Genomic DNA, 17,806 nt, shown 5'->3' with positions numbered 1-17,806 from the left:
ATAAATATTTGGGGGAAATATTTGTGGGGAGATACTTTGAGGCTATGCAAATACCTTGTTTCTTCTAAAAGTCTCACCCACTAATTTTAGCTGTCATCAGTTGATCTGGCTTACAGTAGTTATTCTTGTGGTTTAGTGGTAATTTCTATTTCCCTCATTCCTTCTACATTTAAGTACTTGAAAATTTTTCTATAAGGAAGATTTGTCCCTTCTTCCTCATTAATTTATTTATATCAGTAGGGAGGCATGCATACTTTAAGGGTTATAATACAACACTATCATTATTTAATCTTTTGGCTCAAATTGTTCCAACTTTGGCCATTAGAACCTCTTTCAAATGTTCTTGTACTTGTAACATACCCCATCTTTTTCTTCTTTTTTTAGCACCTTCTTCTTAAACAGTTTTACCGAAGGTACAATTTATAGGCCATAAAACGTTCCTGTTTTAAAGTTACGTGTATGTTTAGCTTTAGGAAATTTCATGCCCATCATGTCACATGGTAATTCTATTTTTAATTTTTTGAGGAACTGTTACACTGCTATCTATATACTTTACATCCTTGCTGACAGTGCACAAAGGTTCCAATTTCTCCACATCCTCGCTAACAATTTTGTTTAGGTATTGGTTTTTGGTTTTTGGTTGATAGTAGCCATCCTAATAGGGGTAAGGAGGTGCATTGTGGTCTTATTTACCTTTCCTTGGTACTAATGCAGTGGTGCATTTTCTTCTGCCATTATTTGACCTTGGGAACCCCTTTTATAAAGTGCATATTCAAGTCTTTGCTCACTTTTTTTTTTTCTTTTACATGTTGTCACTCTTTTTCTTATTGGCTTATAGTTTGTTTATATATTCTGAATGAATACTTGGCTAGATACATGCTTTGCAAATCCCTTATTCTGTGGGCTGCTTTTTCTAGTAGGAGGGGAAATCTATAGCTCATGTTTTTTTTTTTTTTTAAGATTTTATTTATTTATTTGACAGACAGAGATCACAAGTAGGCAGAGAGGCAGGCAGAGAGAGAGGAAGGGAAGCAGGCTCCCTGCTGAGCAGAGAGCCAGATGCGGGGCTCGATCCCAGGACCCTGGGATCATGACCTGAGCTGAAGACAGAGGCTTTAACCCACTGAGCCACCCAGGTGCCCCTATAGCTCATGTTTTGTCCATGATTTTGAAAATCAAACCTCAGTCCCATCCATTCTTCAAGATTGAACGGTTGTTGTACCTTTTCTATGAAATACCCTTTTATTACTTTCTTATAACTCCAATTTTAGTTGGAGTTATAAGAAATATAACTCTGTCCTTCTAGAATGCTATGATTTTGTGATCTAATGCTATCCTGTCCTACCCTTGCTTGTCTCTTACATATCCTCCAGCCAGACGATATTGCTTAATTTCTTTCCTGCTTAGACTCTAAAAGAGGGGGCAGGGACTTTTTTTTATATTCTTAGCATATATCAATATTTACAACCATAGCAAGAGCTTAATACTTGTTATATGGCTTGAAAAAAAAATAACACTACAAGGATATCTACTATCCAGTAAGAAGAATTGCAAGCAAATAAATTGTTGAAATTAAATATATTGTGTTAAAGAGATTTTGAAAAACAGAGTCACAGAAGTAGTCACTAAAAGAGTCCATCTCTACAATGTAAAGTAATAGTATTGGGAGCATTCCTCTTTAACTGCCCTACATGTTATTTGGAATTCCAGTCATCAGTGGTTCTGAGTACCACCTTCATTATCATAGTCTTACTTTTTCATCTCTAGAACACTCACTTTCACCTAGAGTTGGAATAATTATCCTACTCTCCATTTGTTTTTTAATGTTTTTGTTCCGCCGTTTGTCTCTTGATCAAAGTTCACCCATTTATACCATGAGTCTGGATAAGCCTGAAGGTAGCTGGTCCCAGAAACAATTTTCCCTAAAAGCGAAATCTGAGCTTTCTGAGAGGAAACACAAAAATTTAAAGCCTCATTTTAGTACTTTTTGGAAGGCTACTTAATTAAATTTTATTGCTTGCATTCTGGGACTGAGATCAAGAAAAATTAGATGTGTTATCTCTTGGGGGGGTGTTCTGATGGAATGCTGGCATTTTTCGCATATGTGAGATAACAAGACAACCAGTGTTTTTATAGGCTTTGTGTCCTTCCCCTTGGAATTCTACAACAAACCTCTCAAGTTAAGTGTAACTTTCTTGGAATGACATGTTCTGCATATGATGCCAGAATCCCAGAGTCCTCTTTCTGCACCTGGTAAATCGGAGAAAAGGAGTCAAAACTCCTAGGAAATTCTCTGTCAGCTACTGAGACATTTAGGAAGAAGGCATCTGAAATCCTTGAAACCTCTAGGGCACTAAATGTATTATAACAAAACCAGTGGAACAATGTTCCATGATGTGGCTAGTTCAGTCATTATTACAATAGGGATGCAATAAATATAAATGATTTCCTCACATGCTTAACTCATAATTGAAAAACAACACTGGATAACTCAGAATGCTTAGGGACCTGAGATGGGGGTAGAAAAATGGATGGTTACTACAGGGTTTGGTTGCACTTAACCGAAGTTGATTATAATAGCTTAACCAAATAAGGAGGTTATTTATCCAATGTTGTAAGAGTTTGGGGGAGGCGGCACAAGGCTGGTGAAGCCATTTGAGAAAGCAGGTTCCTTCTCCTCACCATCCTTAGCATAGTCACAAATGGCTGTTTGCTTCAACACTGCATCATCACAATCTGGATAAAGGGGAGGACAGATTAAGGGCAGAAAATTGTGTGTGTATATATATTATTACATGTATCAGGGAAATTAAAAATATATAAATATAAAATCTGGGGAAATTATATAAAATACAAATATTTAAAGTAGGGGAAAAGTAGCTTTCCATGAAATAACTTCTGTTTCAGCTCCTTGATCAATGGGTTAGATGATCACCCTAGCTAGAAGGGTATTTTGGAGGTATTTTAAGATTTTTTTTTTTTTTAATTTGACAGACAGAGATCACAAGTAGGCAGAGAGGCAGGCAGAGAGGGAGGGAGGGGAAGGACGCGATGCGGGGCTCCATCCCAGGACCCTGGGATCATGACCTGAGCCGGAGGCAGAGGCTTTAACCCATTGAGCCACCCAGGCGCCCCTGGAGGTATTTTAAATTGCATTTCTTACCTCTCTCCCCCAAGGAAATTTATGATTCTGTTAGCAAGGAAGAACAGTAAATAGTGAGTAGGCAAACTGGCAATATCTTAACACATTTGATTAATTAAGTGCCATTCTTTATATTTTAAATCTTGCTGTTAGAGATTTTTTTAAAAATGTGTGTATCTATTTCCATGCCTTTGAAAGTTTACCAACACAAATCATAACCAAAATTTTTTGTTTCTCAACTTACTTGATTTTTTCAATATCAATGGACAACTTATGATACATCCACCTGATGGATTACTCCCTAGTTAATCCAAACAAATGTATGAGAAAAGTTTTATACAAATGCTTCACAAAAAAAGTGTCCAAACGACTAATAAATATATGAAAAATGTGCTCACTTTTGTCATTGGGAATATGCAAATTAAAGCCATAATAAATTACCGTCACATACCCAGTAAAATGTTTATGCTTATAAAGAAATGCCAAATGTTGGTGAGGATTTGGAACAACTGAAACCGTCATATATTGCTGGTTCCAAGGTAAAATGGTAGCTCTTTGGAATGTTATTTGTTAGTATCTTCTAAACCCAAACCTATGAGCTAGCAATCTCATTCCTAGGTAGATACTGATCTCTGCACACCAAAACACATGCCAAAAAGTGGTTATGCTCCTAATAGCAAAATCCTAGAAACTAACAAAATATGCACCAAGAGTAGAAGGGATCAATAAATGATGGTATAGTCAGATAACAGAATACTCGACAGTAATGAGAATGAACAAACTACAATTACATACAACACTGTGATGACTGACAAACACTGAAGCAAAAGAAGCCAGACAGAGTCATGGAGAAGGACCTGTTGTGTGAACCCACTTACATAAAGTTCAACAATAACCACATTTATTCTATGACTTCTAAGAAGTCAGAAAAGTAGTTAAATTTTGAGAGGAGAGTAATGAGTTAAAGTAGGCAAGAAGAGGATCCCTGGGATCCTGACAGCATCCTATTTCTTCATCTGGATACTGGCCATCTGGGTGAGGTCACTTTGTGAAAATTCACAAGGTATATATTTATGATAAATTCACTTTTCTGTATTCATATCATAGTGCCATAAAAAGAAGAGAAAGTTACGATCATATACTGCTGTTACAATGAAGGTGCCCCATCTTTTTTCTAAGGGCATTTCTATCCAACCAAGCTTTGGATCCCAGGCCTTTTTTTAAGTGTTCCAGAGCCTGAGGCATTATCTTCCTTTTCTTGTATCTTTAACATCTCCTTCTTTAATAGTGCCGTCTCATCAGCATTTAATCGTGTTTGAGACTCTCTAAATAAAACAATCACCACCACCCCCTCCTTTACCCATAAATTCCATTTGGTTAATTCTCTCTTTATTCTCCTTTACTGTCAAAATTCTTGAAGAAATTCTCAGCTCTCTTGCCTTCCATTTTTTCCTTTATTCATTGCAATCTGGTTTATTCGCCATCATTCACCTAAATCTATACTTGTCTATTTCCAAAACAGCCTCTCTGTTGCTAATTTAATGAACACCTTCCAGTACTCCGATTTGACATTTTAGTATTATTTGCTATTCTTTTTTTAAAAAATATTTTATTTATTTGACAGACAGAGATCACAAGTAGGCCGACAGGCAGGCAGAGAGAGAGAGAGAGAGGAGGAAGCAGGCTCCGTGTGGAGCAGAGAGCCTGATGGGGGGCTCAATCCCAGGGCCTGGGATCATGACCTGAGCTGAAGGCAGAGGCTTAACCCACTGAGCTACCCAGGAGCCCCTGCTATGCTTAAACCATTCCTACCATCTGGAAAAACTCTCTTCCTTGGGCATTTATGACCTAGCTCATTCCTGATTCTCCACCCAACTTCTCTAGCCACTCATTCTTTCACTGTAAACTTCTCTTCCTCTACTCATTTTTGAAGTGTTATCTCAAGTCCAGATGTCTCCTCTGAACTACAGAGCTGCACATGTAACTGCCACACAGCATTTTCACGTAGATGTCTCACAAGTACTAAAAAGTCAACTAAGTTAAAACATTTTCCTCCTTGATGATGTTCATCTTGCTATATTCCATGTCTCAGTAAATAGCACCAACCAGTACCCAAGCCAGAAACTCATAGTGAATAAAACACAGAAGATTCCCAGTTGTGGTTATGATTTCTGCTTCTGGCATCATTGTTGAACTAGATACTCTAGGGGAATTCTCCAGCAAAACAACTAGATACTGGATCAAAAACATTTTTTGCTGTTTTGCCTGGCACTCAGAAATTAGAAATCTCTTCAAAGACCCCTCTTCCCACCAAATAAAGAGAAATAAATCTTGAGCAGAAACTAGAGGAAGCGTCTGTATGCAAGCTGGAGAGATGGGGTTGGTCTGAATGCAAATGCCAATAGCATCTCTATGTTAGTAAGTGAATCAGATACTCCTGCATTTAGGGGACATGATAGGAAGGGTTAAAGTGGCCCCAGTTGCTGGTACTCCTGGGCACATGGCAGAACCAGATGCAAATCATCTTTGAAACAAAGTGTCTTCAATTTAAGCCATCAGAGTTCCCACATATTAAGATCAAGGAAATATGAATTCACAGTCTAAAATCACCAAGTATACAGGAGGCAAGCCATCATGAGTGAGAGAGGTAAAAACGTACAACTTACTTAGATACTGGAATTGTCAGATACAGAGTATAGAATAATAAGGTAAGAGATGTTTGAAGAAATGAAGTATGAAGCCGCAAAGATAGGCAAGCAATTAGAGACCATCAGGAATGAGAATGATCTGGGTAATAATAAAATGGAACTTCTAAAAATGGAAAACAGATTTTAAGAAAAACTCATTGTAGGGGTTTAACAGCAGGTGAAACATAGTTGAAGGGTGAGCTGTAACTTTTGGCTGAAGAAATTACCCAGAATACAGTACAGAGAGAAGACAGAAAATATGAGAGAAGCTAAGAGATGTGGAGAAGAGGAAAAGGAAACATTTATTTTGAATCCCAAAAGAAGAGAGAGAACTGAGGAAAAGGAATAATTGAAGAGATAATGATTGAGCATTTTCCAGAAGTGATCATGGATATACACCTATTTTTTCCAAGTAGAATAAAAGAAACCTAGATATAGATACATCATAGTGAAACTGAAGGACAGCAAGAACAAAAAGATTCCAAAAGTAGCCAGAAAAAAAAGAACAGATCATTCATAAAAACACAACTGGCAATGATGAAAGCCAGAATGAATGCCGTTTTTTCAAAGTGTTGGTCTTGTATTATAAATTCGATTTATTTTTTTAAGAGTGAAAGTAATACAAAAACATTTTTGAATAAACAAATATACATAATTTACTAGGAGAACTCTATTAAAAGAACTTCTAAAGATTTACTTCAGGAAGAAGGATCATAGAATAACGATCTGGGATATAAGAAGGAATGATAAGTACCAAACATGAACAACACAGGGGTTAGGGGCACATAGCCCTCATGCAGTAGAAAATCCATGTATGCGGCACCTGTTGGCCCACTTGGTTAGGACGAAACACATTATTGGCAATAAAGAGGGCCACTACCTAATGTAAAGGTTAAATATATCAGAAAGATAATATAACAATTTTAACTTGTATGCATCCAATTGAATAACCTCAAGCTATAAAAAGCAAAAATTCATTGAGTTTCAGGATAAAATGGACAAATCCAGAATTGTAGATACTCCATGTTCTTTACTATAAAAATCATAAATAAAACAAGTGAAAACATTCAAATGACATCATTTGCATTGTTTATGAGATTAAGTGTGATTTTTCTCCACTTTCTAAATTTTATTGTTTTGATTTTGATAATTATGTTTATAATTAAAACACTTTTTCCAAAAAATAAGTGTGGAGGTGAAATTTTAGTTAACTGGGGGCTCGGGGTGGGCTTAGTTAATTATTACTATATTTGTGGTAGTTACGTAGTTTTAGTCTACACAAATGTTTAATGAGTTGAATACATTTTAACCAACTTAACTCCTTTTTCTTTGTATTTTTGCTAAAATGTCAAATGATTTACTCATGGACTTAAAAAGTTCAGACACACCTTGACTGATACCTTAAAGAATCTGATTTACCACATAGTTTCTGTTTTCCTAAAGAATTTAAAAACTTTGTAAAGAATGCACAAGAACTCATTCCTAATTTAAATATGCTACCACTGACGGTTAAAGGCTCCATCATTCTGGCTACCTATTATCAACAGAGCTATGATTTTTCTCTACTGCCCAGATATTAGTATTTTCACTGTAGCGATCAGTTACCCTCAAAACAAAAACAAGAACAAAACCTAGATAAAGATACAAATTGTTAATTCTTCTTTTCATATTGGCACTCCTTTGGACATAACACATTGCTATTCCTAAAACTCAGTGTTTAACCTCCACTTACGCCTCTTGAAGCATGTGTGTGGTACACAAGTTATATGAGATAGTAACAGATCATTGTATACAAATAGAAAATAAGACAGAGTGCTGGGAAACCGGTTCTAAAGAAAATAGGCACAGGATTATTTTATAATAGTACAGATCTTAACACATTGTAAACTGAAACTATCGAAGGTCGACAATGCAATTAATATATCTTAGAAACGTCAAAAGCTTAGCTTCACTACTTTAAATGTGGTCAGAACACTTGCGTTAGCCTACAGTTGGGCAAAATCATCAAACACAAAACCTATTTTATAATAAAGAATGGAATATCTTGTGTAGTTTACTGAATACTGAAAGTGAAAAATAGAATGGTTGTATCAGTTGCTTACCCTTGTGATTGCGGGGCTGCCTGGGAGATGACTGCTGACTGGCTGCCCAGCATCTCTAGTATCACACCGCATACCACTAACCAGGGAAAAGGTCAAAATTCAAAATCTAAAGTACAGTTTCTACTGACTGCCTATGGCTTTTATATCAAGGTAAAGTTGGAAAATAATAATTGAACCATAGTAAGTAGGGGACTGTTTGTACTAAAAACAGACAGTAAGTAGATTCCTTTGAATATATTATCTAAAAATCTAAACTGTAAAGCCTCATTTAATCTATTACACAAAATGGTTTTTTCATAGTTTAAATTTTACTATATGCAATTCTGGGAAAGTAATAACGCTGTTGAAAAAGTAAAATGGTAATGTTGAAGTGTATCAAATTTTGAAAAATATGGAAAAAGGACAGAAATTCTAAATTCTTCGGAATGTATTACCCAATAGATGTCTTTGAGAATCTTCTTAAAACCTTTTGAGATTTGAATATCCAGAATATTCGGTTAGTATAATCCTTTTGTTGTTTAAAGCCAACAATAGAATAAAAATGGAATTGCAGTTATTTCCAACTCTGCTCTAATACTCTAGAAATGAAATCTCAAAAACTTTAGAGTAGGTTAATAAATAACACTCAATTTCAATATACTTTAAATTATTTTACTTTTATTTTCTCTCATTTTTTTTCTGTTTAAATTTATTGAATTATAACATGCATACTAAAAGCACAAATCATAACTGTACATCTTGGTGATTTCTCACAAAGTGACCATATTCAGTGCTATCAACACACTGTATTATCAACTTTTAAGGTGATAAACTGCTAAGATTGTAGGATTAAAACCATCAAACACCACTACAAAGAGGTAAAGTAATAAACCAGTAAGTGTAACTAGGCACACACGCAAAAATGAAACAATTTTTGGCACACATTTGATACCACATATGTATTCTGTATCATCAGAACATGAGAAAATATATTGTCTCAATCTGATAGGTTCCTGACTTGGGGGTTCTCCTACTTTACCCAGCCCCCCCCCCCTTGCAGTAGCTGATTTCAGCAGAAAATATATTAAAGCAAACAGCAGAAAAAATACAAAGCTTCAGAACCAATTAAATTGTTTAGCAACCTGTTTGTCTTCCCTCATGAGCTACAGCTGTTTATCAAATCGTGACCCTACGGGATAACTTTAAATTTGAAATTAACTTTTCAACGTTTTAAATGAGCTATCTTCCTTTCCTTGATTGGCAGATCATTTTTGTTCACTTAAAATTGCTGTAGGTCGTCTCCTAATTCCTTGTCTAGTCAAAGCACCCAGAGATTACTGAAAAGATGAGAGAATCACAGGACTCCGCCTTGTAAATACAAGCCATTCTCAGACCTGGATCCTGCAATTATTTTACCTTTAAATAGCAGAAATTGTATTATATTCAGCCGGGGAACCCTTTCTTAGATCTTTTATTCCTTGTTTTTTTTTTCAGCGATTTCATTGATCCGCCACTAACTTTCCCAGTAGCCAACAATAGTTTACATAGGTCGCTATTGGTTTTGTTCGGAATTTTGAGTAATTTAGCCACAGGTGATTAGCAGTTTTAAAGGGGTTCTTACTGTCAAAGAATCCAGAGAATGCGAAGCCTTGGTACCCAAACGAGGCAACAATGAAAGACTGGCAAAGCTCAGAAATGGTCCTGAGAGCACAAACGCCAGCTCGGATTTCAGGTTGCCGGGACGCGCCCTCTCGGCTGCCTGAGCCCCCCAGGGAAGAGGGTCCCATTGAGGACTCCGGAGATGAGCGTGGGCGACCTTGCCACTGCCACCCCCACCACGAGCAGGACTCAACGCGCCACATCCCGTCACCAGGGCAACTCGGCAATCCAACACCAAGGCTCAAGATTCCGCATCCCCAGTCACCGGACGCAGAAGAGAGGCGCATCACGACCCAGCCGCGGGGACTGGAGGCGTCCCGGACGCCCCCATCCCCGCGGCGCCCAATGAAACGGAGGAGCCACCGCCTCCGCGGGCCTCGGGCAGCCGCCCCCAGCGATCTCACCGCAACCGGACCTCTCTGCCGCACGTGGCAGCCGTGATTGTCCCAGAGCGGTATCCCTCCGCGCCCCCGCCTCAGTCTGCCCCTCCCTTCCCGGGACCCTTCGAGTCGGGGCGCCGCGGAAGGATCGCACGCACGAGCGCGCGCACGCCCGCCCGCCCCGCCGCGGCCGCGGAGAACTGAAAGGTGCCGCGGTGAGAAGGAGCAGCCGCCGCCAGCACCGTTGCCGCCCGCACAGCCGTTCCGCAGCCGCTGGTGGTTCGTTCCGCGGTGCGGGCGGGCGGACAGGCAGGCCGGGCGCGCTCCGCCGCTTGTCCCTCCTCGTCGTCCCCGCGTCCTCCCTCAGCAGCTCCTCGGGGAGGGGGGCGGTCGGTGCCTGCGCAGAGCCGCCTCCTCCCCGCCCCCGCCCCGCCTCCCCCCGCGCCGCCGCCGCCCGCTGCCGCCGCCGCCGCTGCGCCTGCTGCTCCTCGCCGTCCCCGCTGCAGTGCGAAGGGCTCGAAGATGGCCGGTTGGCAGAGCTACGTGGATAACCTGATGTGCGATGGCTGCTGCCAGGAGGCCGCCATTGTCGGCTACTGCGACGCCAAATACGTCTGGGCAGCCACGGCCGGGGGCGTCTTCCAGAGCATTACGGTGAGGACCGGGGCGGTCCGGGTTCCCCTTCTCGTCCCCGGACTCGAGCGGGGCCGGCCGGCTGTGGGCACAGGAGGGCCGCGCCGGCAGGTGTGGTAGGCAGCTGGCGCCGAGGATGCGGCTGCGGGGCGGACGGGGAGGCCGAGGCCCGGGGACGCCCCCTCGCCCGGGGCTGCGCTGACCCGGCGGGGGCGGCGGCCTGGCTGCCTGGCTCCCTGGCTGCCACGGCGGCCCCCGGCGTTCCCAGTGCCTGTCCGTGAGGCGGGGGGAGGGGGCGCACCGGCTGGGGGGGGCGGGGTTTTTTTTTCCCCTCTTCGCAAGGCTCTCGCTGGTCTCCTGCAAACCCTGAGGTTTGCTTTGCACGTCCCGGGGTGGAAACGGGGGCTGGAAGGGCCGGGCGGGTGTGCGCGGGCCCGGGGTGGGGGGTCCTCCGGCGGCCGGGCTGCCCCTCGATTCCGCGGACAGCGCGCCGCCCGCGCCACGGGCTGTGGGAGGCGGCGGCTGCCCGGCCCCCGGATCCTCGCAGCGACTTTGCGTAGGTTTGAGGGTGTCCAGGCCTTTGGGGCTTGAGAGAAATGTACGCCGACAACGTAGGTGGATTCGTGAATCTCGACTTCAGCTCTGGCTCCATAGGATTTTTTTTTTTTTTTTTAAATTCTCCAAGATGGCGAACTGCCATTGATTTCTCTCCTCCTCCTATGGAGATTCATCGATATACCGTTATCCCCAATTACGCAACATAGCTCTAAAAAAGGGGGTGCTTTTATAGGGCTTACAGTAATCTGTGAAAGCCGAAGGGACACTTCACTTCTCCAAGTCCCTCCCTCTTTAGTGAAGATAGTAAAGAAACTAATGCAGATTTATGCTTTACAGTGCCTGATTTTCTTGTGACTTAATGGTTTTGACTTGGTTGCCACATGTTGGGGGGATAATTGTTACTAATCCTCCAGTGCTGCTGTATTGTTTTGCCTCTTTCTGCACATGGCTGTTTTTGGATTGTGACGATTGTGTCAAATACAGGGGCATTCCCTGAATAGCCCCACGCTCCTCTCCCATCAAATACCAGAATTCAGGCCCCCTATTATGAGTGCTACTAATTATTCTGTACTACTTAACATGGCTTAAGATCTAACTGTAGAACTCAGTCCTTGATACCGGTACTTTAAGATCTCCTTTAATCGCAGTGGAGTACAGTTATTATAGAGAATTGGCATCTGTCTGGCGATCAACTTTTTTCCTGCAGTCCTCTTGTCTTTGTGTGTGAGTTCCCGCTGTCTGGCTGGGAAGATTGCGGGAGTGTGCTTGGAAATGGCTGGGGCCTGCTATGACTCTGCAGTTCTGATGGGGGCGACGCCTTCCTTCTTATTCAGGGAATGTTAGAATGCACGTTTTCTCCTTTCCGGTTCTGGTGACTACCTCAGTTTCTTTACCGGTCTCCCTCCATTTTCTCCGTTTTTTTTTTTTTTTTGGTTTTTGTTTTTTTTTGTTGTTGTTTTGTTTTGTTTTTGTTTGTTTGTTTTTTTACCGTTGCCTACTGCAGTGCTACCAGCTGAATCCTCTTTGCATTTGTCCAGAAAGAAAACTGGTTACTGAGGTGGGAGGGGAAGGGAAGTTGGAGAGGAAAAAGAGAGTGGCTAGGGAAGTAGAGGAGGGAGATACGAATTTGGGAATGTGTTGAGGGCTAGGGTTTGAAGTTCATACTGTGGGGGATATTTCAGGCTATTGAAAGCAGAGTAGAAGTGAACAGGTCTGTTAAGCCTGGGCATTATTTCAGGAGACTTTCAAGCAACTTTAAATTAAGTTTGATGTAGCAGAACTGTAATGTGACTGGACGTGACAGACAAGCAGTTGTTAAAAGAGTTTATAGGTGAATCTTTACCATCACATAAGCACTTCAGGTACCACTCGACTTGTAACAGTTTATAATCTGTTAAGTTTACAAGTTAGTGCAACTTCATAGATTCTTTGCACAGACTGGTCTTTAGTTAGTACATAGTTAAATGTGAAATGAAGTGATACAAAACATGTCATACAGGATTAAGTAATTCTTTAGAAAAAACAAACTTGATTTTATGTTAGTGAAATGTGGATGTCTTCTAATACAATACAAACTTGGCACACTGTTTCCACTTATATGGAGGCATGGAAAGAATTACAACTTCATGTTTTTTTTCCTTTTTTTTTTTTTTTTTTGGTGGGGGCAGCCAGTAGAAATAGATATGATTGTAGGAAAAGACCGGGAAGGTTTCTTTACCAACGGTTTGACTCTTGGCGCAAAGAAGTGCTCGGTGATCAGAGATAGCCTATACGTCGATGGTGACTGCACAATGGACATCCGGACAAAGAGTCAAGGTGGGGAGCCAACATACAACGTTGCTGTCGGCAGAGCTGGTAGAGGTGAGCAGAGTACTCTCTTGGTTAAAAGTTGCACGCTACATTACAACTTATTAAGCAATTTCCTTAACATTTTGAATTAAAGTGTTAGTCCATAATGGCTATTAAGGTGGTTTTTGTGAACTGCCTAGCACTGAAGGGAGGGACTGCTTTGCTTGAGATTTACCAACTCGATAGCAGCGGCATACACAGCCTAGTCTCTAAGATCCTGACTTTACTCAAAAACAGAATATTCACATGTTATTCACATATATTAAGTCATTCATACTGTTTGGTTACTTTGGTCCTTTTGAGTCTTTTGCCTTTGCATCTCTTCCCTGCGTTTTAATTATTACTGCTCAGCATAAAAAAGGAAGAATTAACATTCACTCATTTTTCTATTAGAAATATTGTTGGGGAAGAGAGAAATAATTAGAATAAGGTTTTGTAATAAGCCACCTGTTTACTGAAATATTTTCAAAGACTAAGTTTGTGTATGATTTAGATTTGAAAACTAGGAAATATTTCATGTATATGGTTCTGGTATTTCCTGATTATTTTCAACATACCAGAATTCTTACTACACTTAGTAAGTCTCACTGCTTTTTCATAAAAAACTTCCAGGATTAAGGTTTATTATAATATCTAATTGCTTTACAAATACACTGAAATGTATTTGTAAATATTTTGTAAATTAAGAGGGCTGTGTGGCCTCAGATAGCAGACTTGCCACAGCTGATTTTATGTGAATGGATTTGAAGCCTCTCCTAGCAGTAATTTACTGACGTGGTTCTAAGAATTCCTTGTGATTATCCTGAAGGTTACTCTTATTTTGATATGAGTTATGCTTATGAGTATTTTTCTTTAGGAAAATTAGATAATTGAAATAGAGACATATCTCTAAACATTACCTGAATTCAGATAAATCTGTTCAAAAGAAGTATTAACCATGTGACAACTAGAAGAACATTTCTATACTAAAGGGCACCACTGACATCTAGTGGTAGCAAGTATAAAATTAGCCATGCACAAGTATTTTGGGGCTGGACCTCTGAATTGCATTATAGAAGAACCTGTTGTTGGAGACAGTAATCCTGTTTCAGGATTTCAGATTCAAAAATAAAGCACAGCGAGTATATCAATAAGCACAAGCCTTAAGTACTTTTTATTTGGCCTTTTCTGAATGGCACTGAAAATGCTCTTTAGAATTTGGTCTTGGTTTTCCTCTGGAATTAATAGACCCATTGAGTCTCACTGGGAAGACTTTTTAATAGTTTGTATTTAATCAAGCCTATTAAATTAGGGGAGAATTCTGTAAGTATTCATCTAAGTTTTTAAGTTTATATTTTGGGGAGTAATAATTTGTCATTTGTTTTGCCCTAGAAGAAAATGATCGTACTTCTTTTTTCCTAGCTAGTATAAAGATATTTTATGCAGTGCTGCAGGTGCACTGATTGGGCTTCCAGGATGCAGTTTATAGTGTTTTCAGCATATTTCTAGTTTGAAAGTTCTCTTTTTGGAGACCTGGTTGACTTCAGTGCTTGACAGTTCACGGAAAACTAACTTAATGTTAACTTATTAATCAGGGTTCTGTCTGCTAAAACTTATGTGACTTTCTTGATTAACACTTCTTTTGAAACACTTTTCTTCTTTCTCTTTCAGTCTTGGTCTTTGTAATGGGAAAAGAAGGGGTCCATGGAGGCGGATTGAATAAGAAGGCATACTCAATGGCAAAATACTTGAGAGACTCTGGGTTCTAGCTGCTAGGCAGACTGTTAAGTATTAGGGGAAAATTGCTCTTAAACTTTCCTAGCTGTAAGCTTGAGTCTTAATTCTGGAAATTTTATTAGCAATGCAGGGTGATGGGGTATGAACCTGTGTCTCCTTTGTATCCCTCTGTTGGTGGGGAAAGGTGTCTTTCTTTCTGCCCTCCCCCCCCTTAAATAATTCTGTTCACTTTTGTTTTGTTTCCCTGTGTACTCCAGCATTGGTTATAGTCATGGGAAAGGAAGGTGTCCACGGAGGCACACTTAACAAGAAAGCATATGAACTCGCTTTATACCTGAGGAGGTCTGATGTGTAAGCAGCCTCTCCCCATCTACCTAGCAACTGTCTTCATCACCACCCCAATTACGGTCACAGTGCTACCAGACTATAGGTGGTAGCTAATTTTTCTTTACCTATTTTCTAATGTCATGATTCCTGTTTGCCCAATGGATCATTTGTATGTTAACCACTGTATGTAACCAACCCTTATCTGGCAACATAATTGCAGCACAATAATGATTTGCATGATACCTTGAAATTTGGGGGGAGGGGGCATGCCAAGTTGGGCATCACTTTGTCTTAGCAATTAATGGGATATTGATAACTAAAATAAGTTAATATTAAGCAAGGTGCCGGTTGTACAATCTCTAATTTGATCAATGTCTTTTGAGCACTTTGAGCATTTACTTAGCTCATTTAGTCTTCCTTTTGTAGCGCATGGTTGGGAGGAAAAAGTGCATGCATCTTTCCTTCACTCCTCTTTTCCCACCCTTTCCCTTTGCACATAGGTATTTGGTTTGCTTCCATCTTCGACGCAGTGCCTGGTTTATTTAACCAAGTAATAATCCCTTTTGTTGATGAGCTATTGAGAGCTGCAGTAGTTTGCTTTCAGTATTGTTACGTTGCACTTGAGTAGAGACAGGCCTTCTGTCTGTAGGATATGTGAAGAGTGCAACTGCAAAACGAGAGCAAAAGGCACTTCCTCCCATGACCTTACAGTAACCATAACAGATCGAATCCCCAGGGACATTCCATCATTGCAATAGCTCAGATTTGTGTTCCTGTCTTTTTCTTTGCACACCAGCTCTACTCTTTAGTAAAATTGTAAAAGGCTGCCATTATGGACATTAGGTATCCCAACATAACCATCTGGAGTGTGTCCAGTTTGTTCTTCATAGGACCAATTTTTATTTGCAGCTTGAGTTTTTATATGAAGTTGCATTATTGTGGACTTGGCTGTCTTGTGATGAATTTTTTTCATATGTGTTCTGTGCCATACTATTGTTAAAATGAACTGTTGCTATTGTGAGATGGATTTTAACTGACCTATTAAAGGTTTCTTTCGAATGGCACTACTTTAGGGACATTCTAGTATTTGCTTCTATTGTTTGGGCCTTGTGGATAATGTACAGATTTAAAAACAAATCTTGTTGCTGATTTGTCCATTTCTTTCCCTGCACTTTGTTACATCTGGGATACAGTCTAACTCATCTGATTTAATATGCATTTAAAAAAATGCCATAACTATTAAACACCTTGTTTACAGACAGATGAAATAAATTTATTCCAACCAAATACTCTAGACTCCTGTGTTTATGTAAATTGCTGTCATTGTTACAATTGAATTTTGACACATTGGGATATACAGAATAGGCCAGACTCCATAGCAAGCATAAAATCTTAAAATTGAGCTCATGGCCTATTCCATATCCTGTAGGATTTATTATAAATAAAATGAGTGCCTGGGAATTTCTTTTTCATGGGCATTTATCTTTTTTAAAAAGGCTTTAAAAATCATTTTGGGCTCATCTTTGGGTTTGTGAGAGGAAAACTGACTTACCCGCTAGAAATTAAGTATTCTCTCTTGTTTTTGGTGTCTAGCTGTGAAATCTAGTGAGCAGTAAGGAACCCAATACCAAGAAGGGTTTCTGCATTGTGGTTTCTTCTGTGTTGAACTGTCATATGACTTCTTTAGATTTGGAAGCTGTATTAGCATGCTGCAGTCAACCAACTGGGACTTTCACAGAAGAGAAGATGTTCCTTAGGCAGCGTGTAAGAAAACTGGGATATTCCTGGAGTTTCTGGCACTGGAGTGACCTATTAGCTTTGACTACATAGTAGTCAAGTTTAATTCCAGAGGTTATAAGGTTTCTGGGATGTATTCACGTTTAGCGAATGTTTAATACTCTTTATGAACTGTGATACAGAAGCTTGGAGCAGGAATGCTCAAAAGTTGGTGGTGGGTCTAAGCAAAACTGGAGAGCTAGTTGTAACGCAGATTCTGGGCTCTGGATTTTCACCCTAGAGATGGGATTCCATAAGCTCCAGAAGTCCCTTTAGAAATAATTGGCAGGTCAGTCTGGTTCACTTTTAAGGGGTCTATCTATATATGCTACCGTTTAAGAAATAGTGGGTTAGGGAATGGGAATCTCCACCTTATTAAACTGTACTGTGCATAACTGAAATTTTTTGACAGTGTTGTCAGGGATTAGTTCTCAGTACATACAAGGATGTAAAAATATGGAAGGTTAGGAATTTGGGGCTACTTTGGTAGTTGGACATAACCTTTGAAATAAACTTCAACTTCTTGACCTGTTAAGAACCCAGTTACAAACAAAAGGTTGGTCAAATGAAAATTTGGTGTTTGGGTTGTGATGATTTGAGACTTTACAGTAATAATATACATGCATGCTTTAGCTGTAAAGAACTGTTAGGGTAACTGATTAGAAACCACTGACCAGGAAGTCAGCTACAGTCTTCTGCTTTACCAGCTGAGCTAACGAAAGGACTAGAAAGCAGTGACCAAACTTGTGAAGCCCTTAAGGAACCTATAAAGTGAAAAGGATGTGTGTTTGGGGGTATGGGTAGGGGAGTAGAAGATGTAGGGGGCAACTATAACACTAGTGTTTAATGAAATAATGAAACTAGCCCTTGGCCCCCTACCCACAAAAAACAGTTAGGAAAATAATATGTAGGTAACTGTTTTATACTTAGTTCTAGGAATTTAACCTGAGGAAATGGGGCTAAATACATTGTATACTTAAATGTCATCACATCACATCA

At 40.1% G+C, this 17,806-nt stretch overlaps 2 protein-coding genes across 4 annotated transcripts in view; one reads left to right on the top strand and one right to left on the bottom strand.

Annotated features, from left to right (window-relative positions):
* The window catches only part of LOC309840210 (uncharacterized protein), a 57,954-nt gene extending 49,908 nt beyond the window's left edge, over nt 1–8,046 (bottom strand). The window contains exon 1 of one of the 2 annotated variants that reach the window (XR_014298564.1): nt 7,932–8,046. Coding sequence is in view for 1 of the 2 variants with exons in the window: in XM_082682283.1 (XP_082538409.1) it covers nt 7,932–8,003 (72 nt within the window). In the remaining variant the exon portion in view is untranslated. The remainder of the gene's footprint in view (nt 1–7,931) is intronic. The other variant, XM_082682283.1, reaches the window with a different exon arrangement.
* A 528-nt stretch (nt 8,047–8,574) lies between these two features.
* On the top strand, nt 8,575–16,318 carry PFN2 (profilin 2). 2 transcript variants are annotated; one of them, XM_082682339.1, is made up of 3 exons: nt 8,575–10,603; nt 12,808–13,000; nt 14,962–16,318. In XM_082682339.1, exons 1-3 carry the CDS (start codon nt 10,472–10,474, stop codon nt 15,057–15,059), a joined length of 423 nt encoding a protein of 140 aa, XP_082538465.1. In that variant the 5' UTR covers nt 8,575–10,471; the 3' UTR covers nt 15,060–16,318. The 2 variants fall into 2 exon arrangements, with proteins under 2 accessions (XP_082538465.1, XP_082538464.1); XM_082682338.1 differs by having other exon boundaries at nt 14,639–16,318.
* Nucleotides 16,319–17,806: the final 1,488 nt, after the last annotated feature.

The sequence above is a fragment of the Mustela nivalis genome (genome assembly GCF_964662115.1).
Source record: "Mustela nivalis genome assembly, chromosome: 1".
Lineage (NCBI taxonomy): Eukaryota > Metazoa > Chordata > Mammalia > Carnivora > Mustelidae > Mustela > Mustela nivalis.
This window is presented reverse-complemented; position numbering and strand designations above follow the sequence as displayed.

Excerpts from the sequence above, each read along its gene's own strand:
- PFN2 (XM_082682339.1), top strand. The coding sequence starts at position 10,472 with ATGGCCGGTTGGCAGAGCTACGTGGATAACCTGATGTGCGATGGCTGC. Across the intron at positions 10,604-12,807 it reads GCGTCTTCCAGAGCATTACG|CCAGTAGAAATAGATATGAT; the intron begins GTGAGGACCGGG and ends TGGTGGGGGCAG. Across the intron at positions 13,001-14,961 it reads TGTCGGCAGAGCTGGTAGAG|CATTGGTTATAGTCATGGGA; the intron begins GTGAGCAGAGTA and ends TGTGTACTCCAG.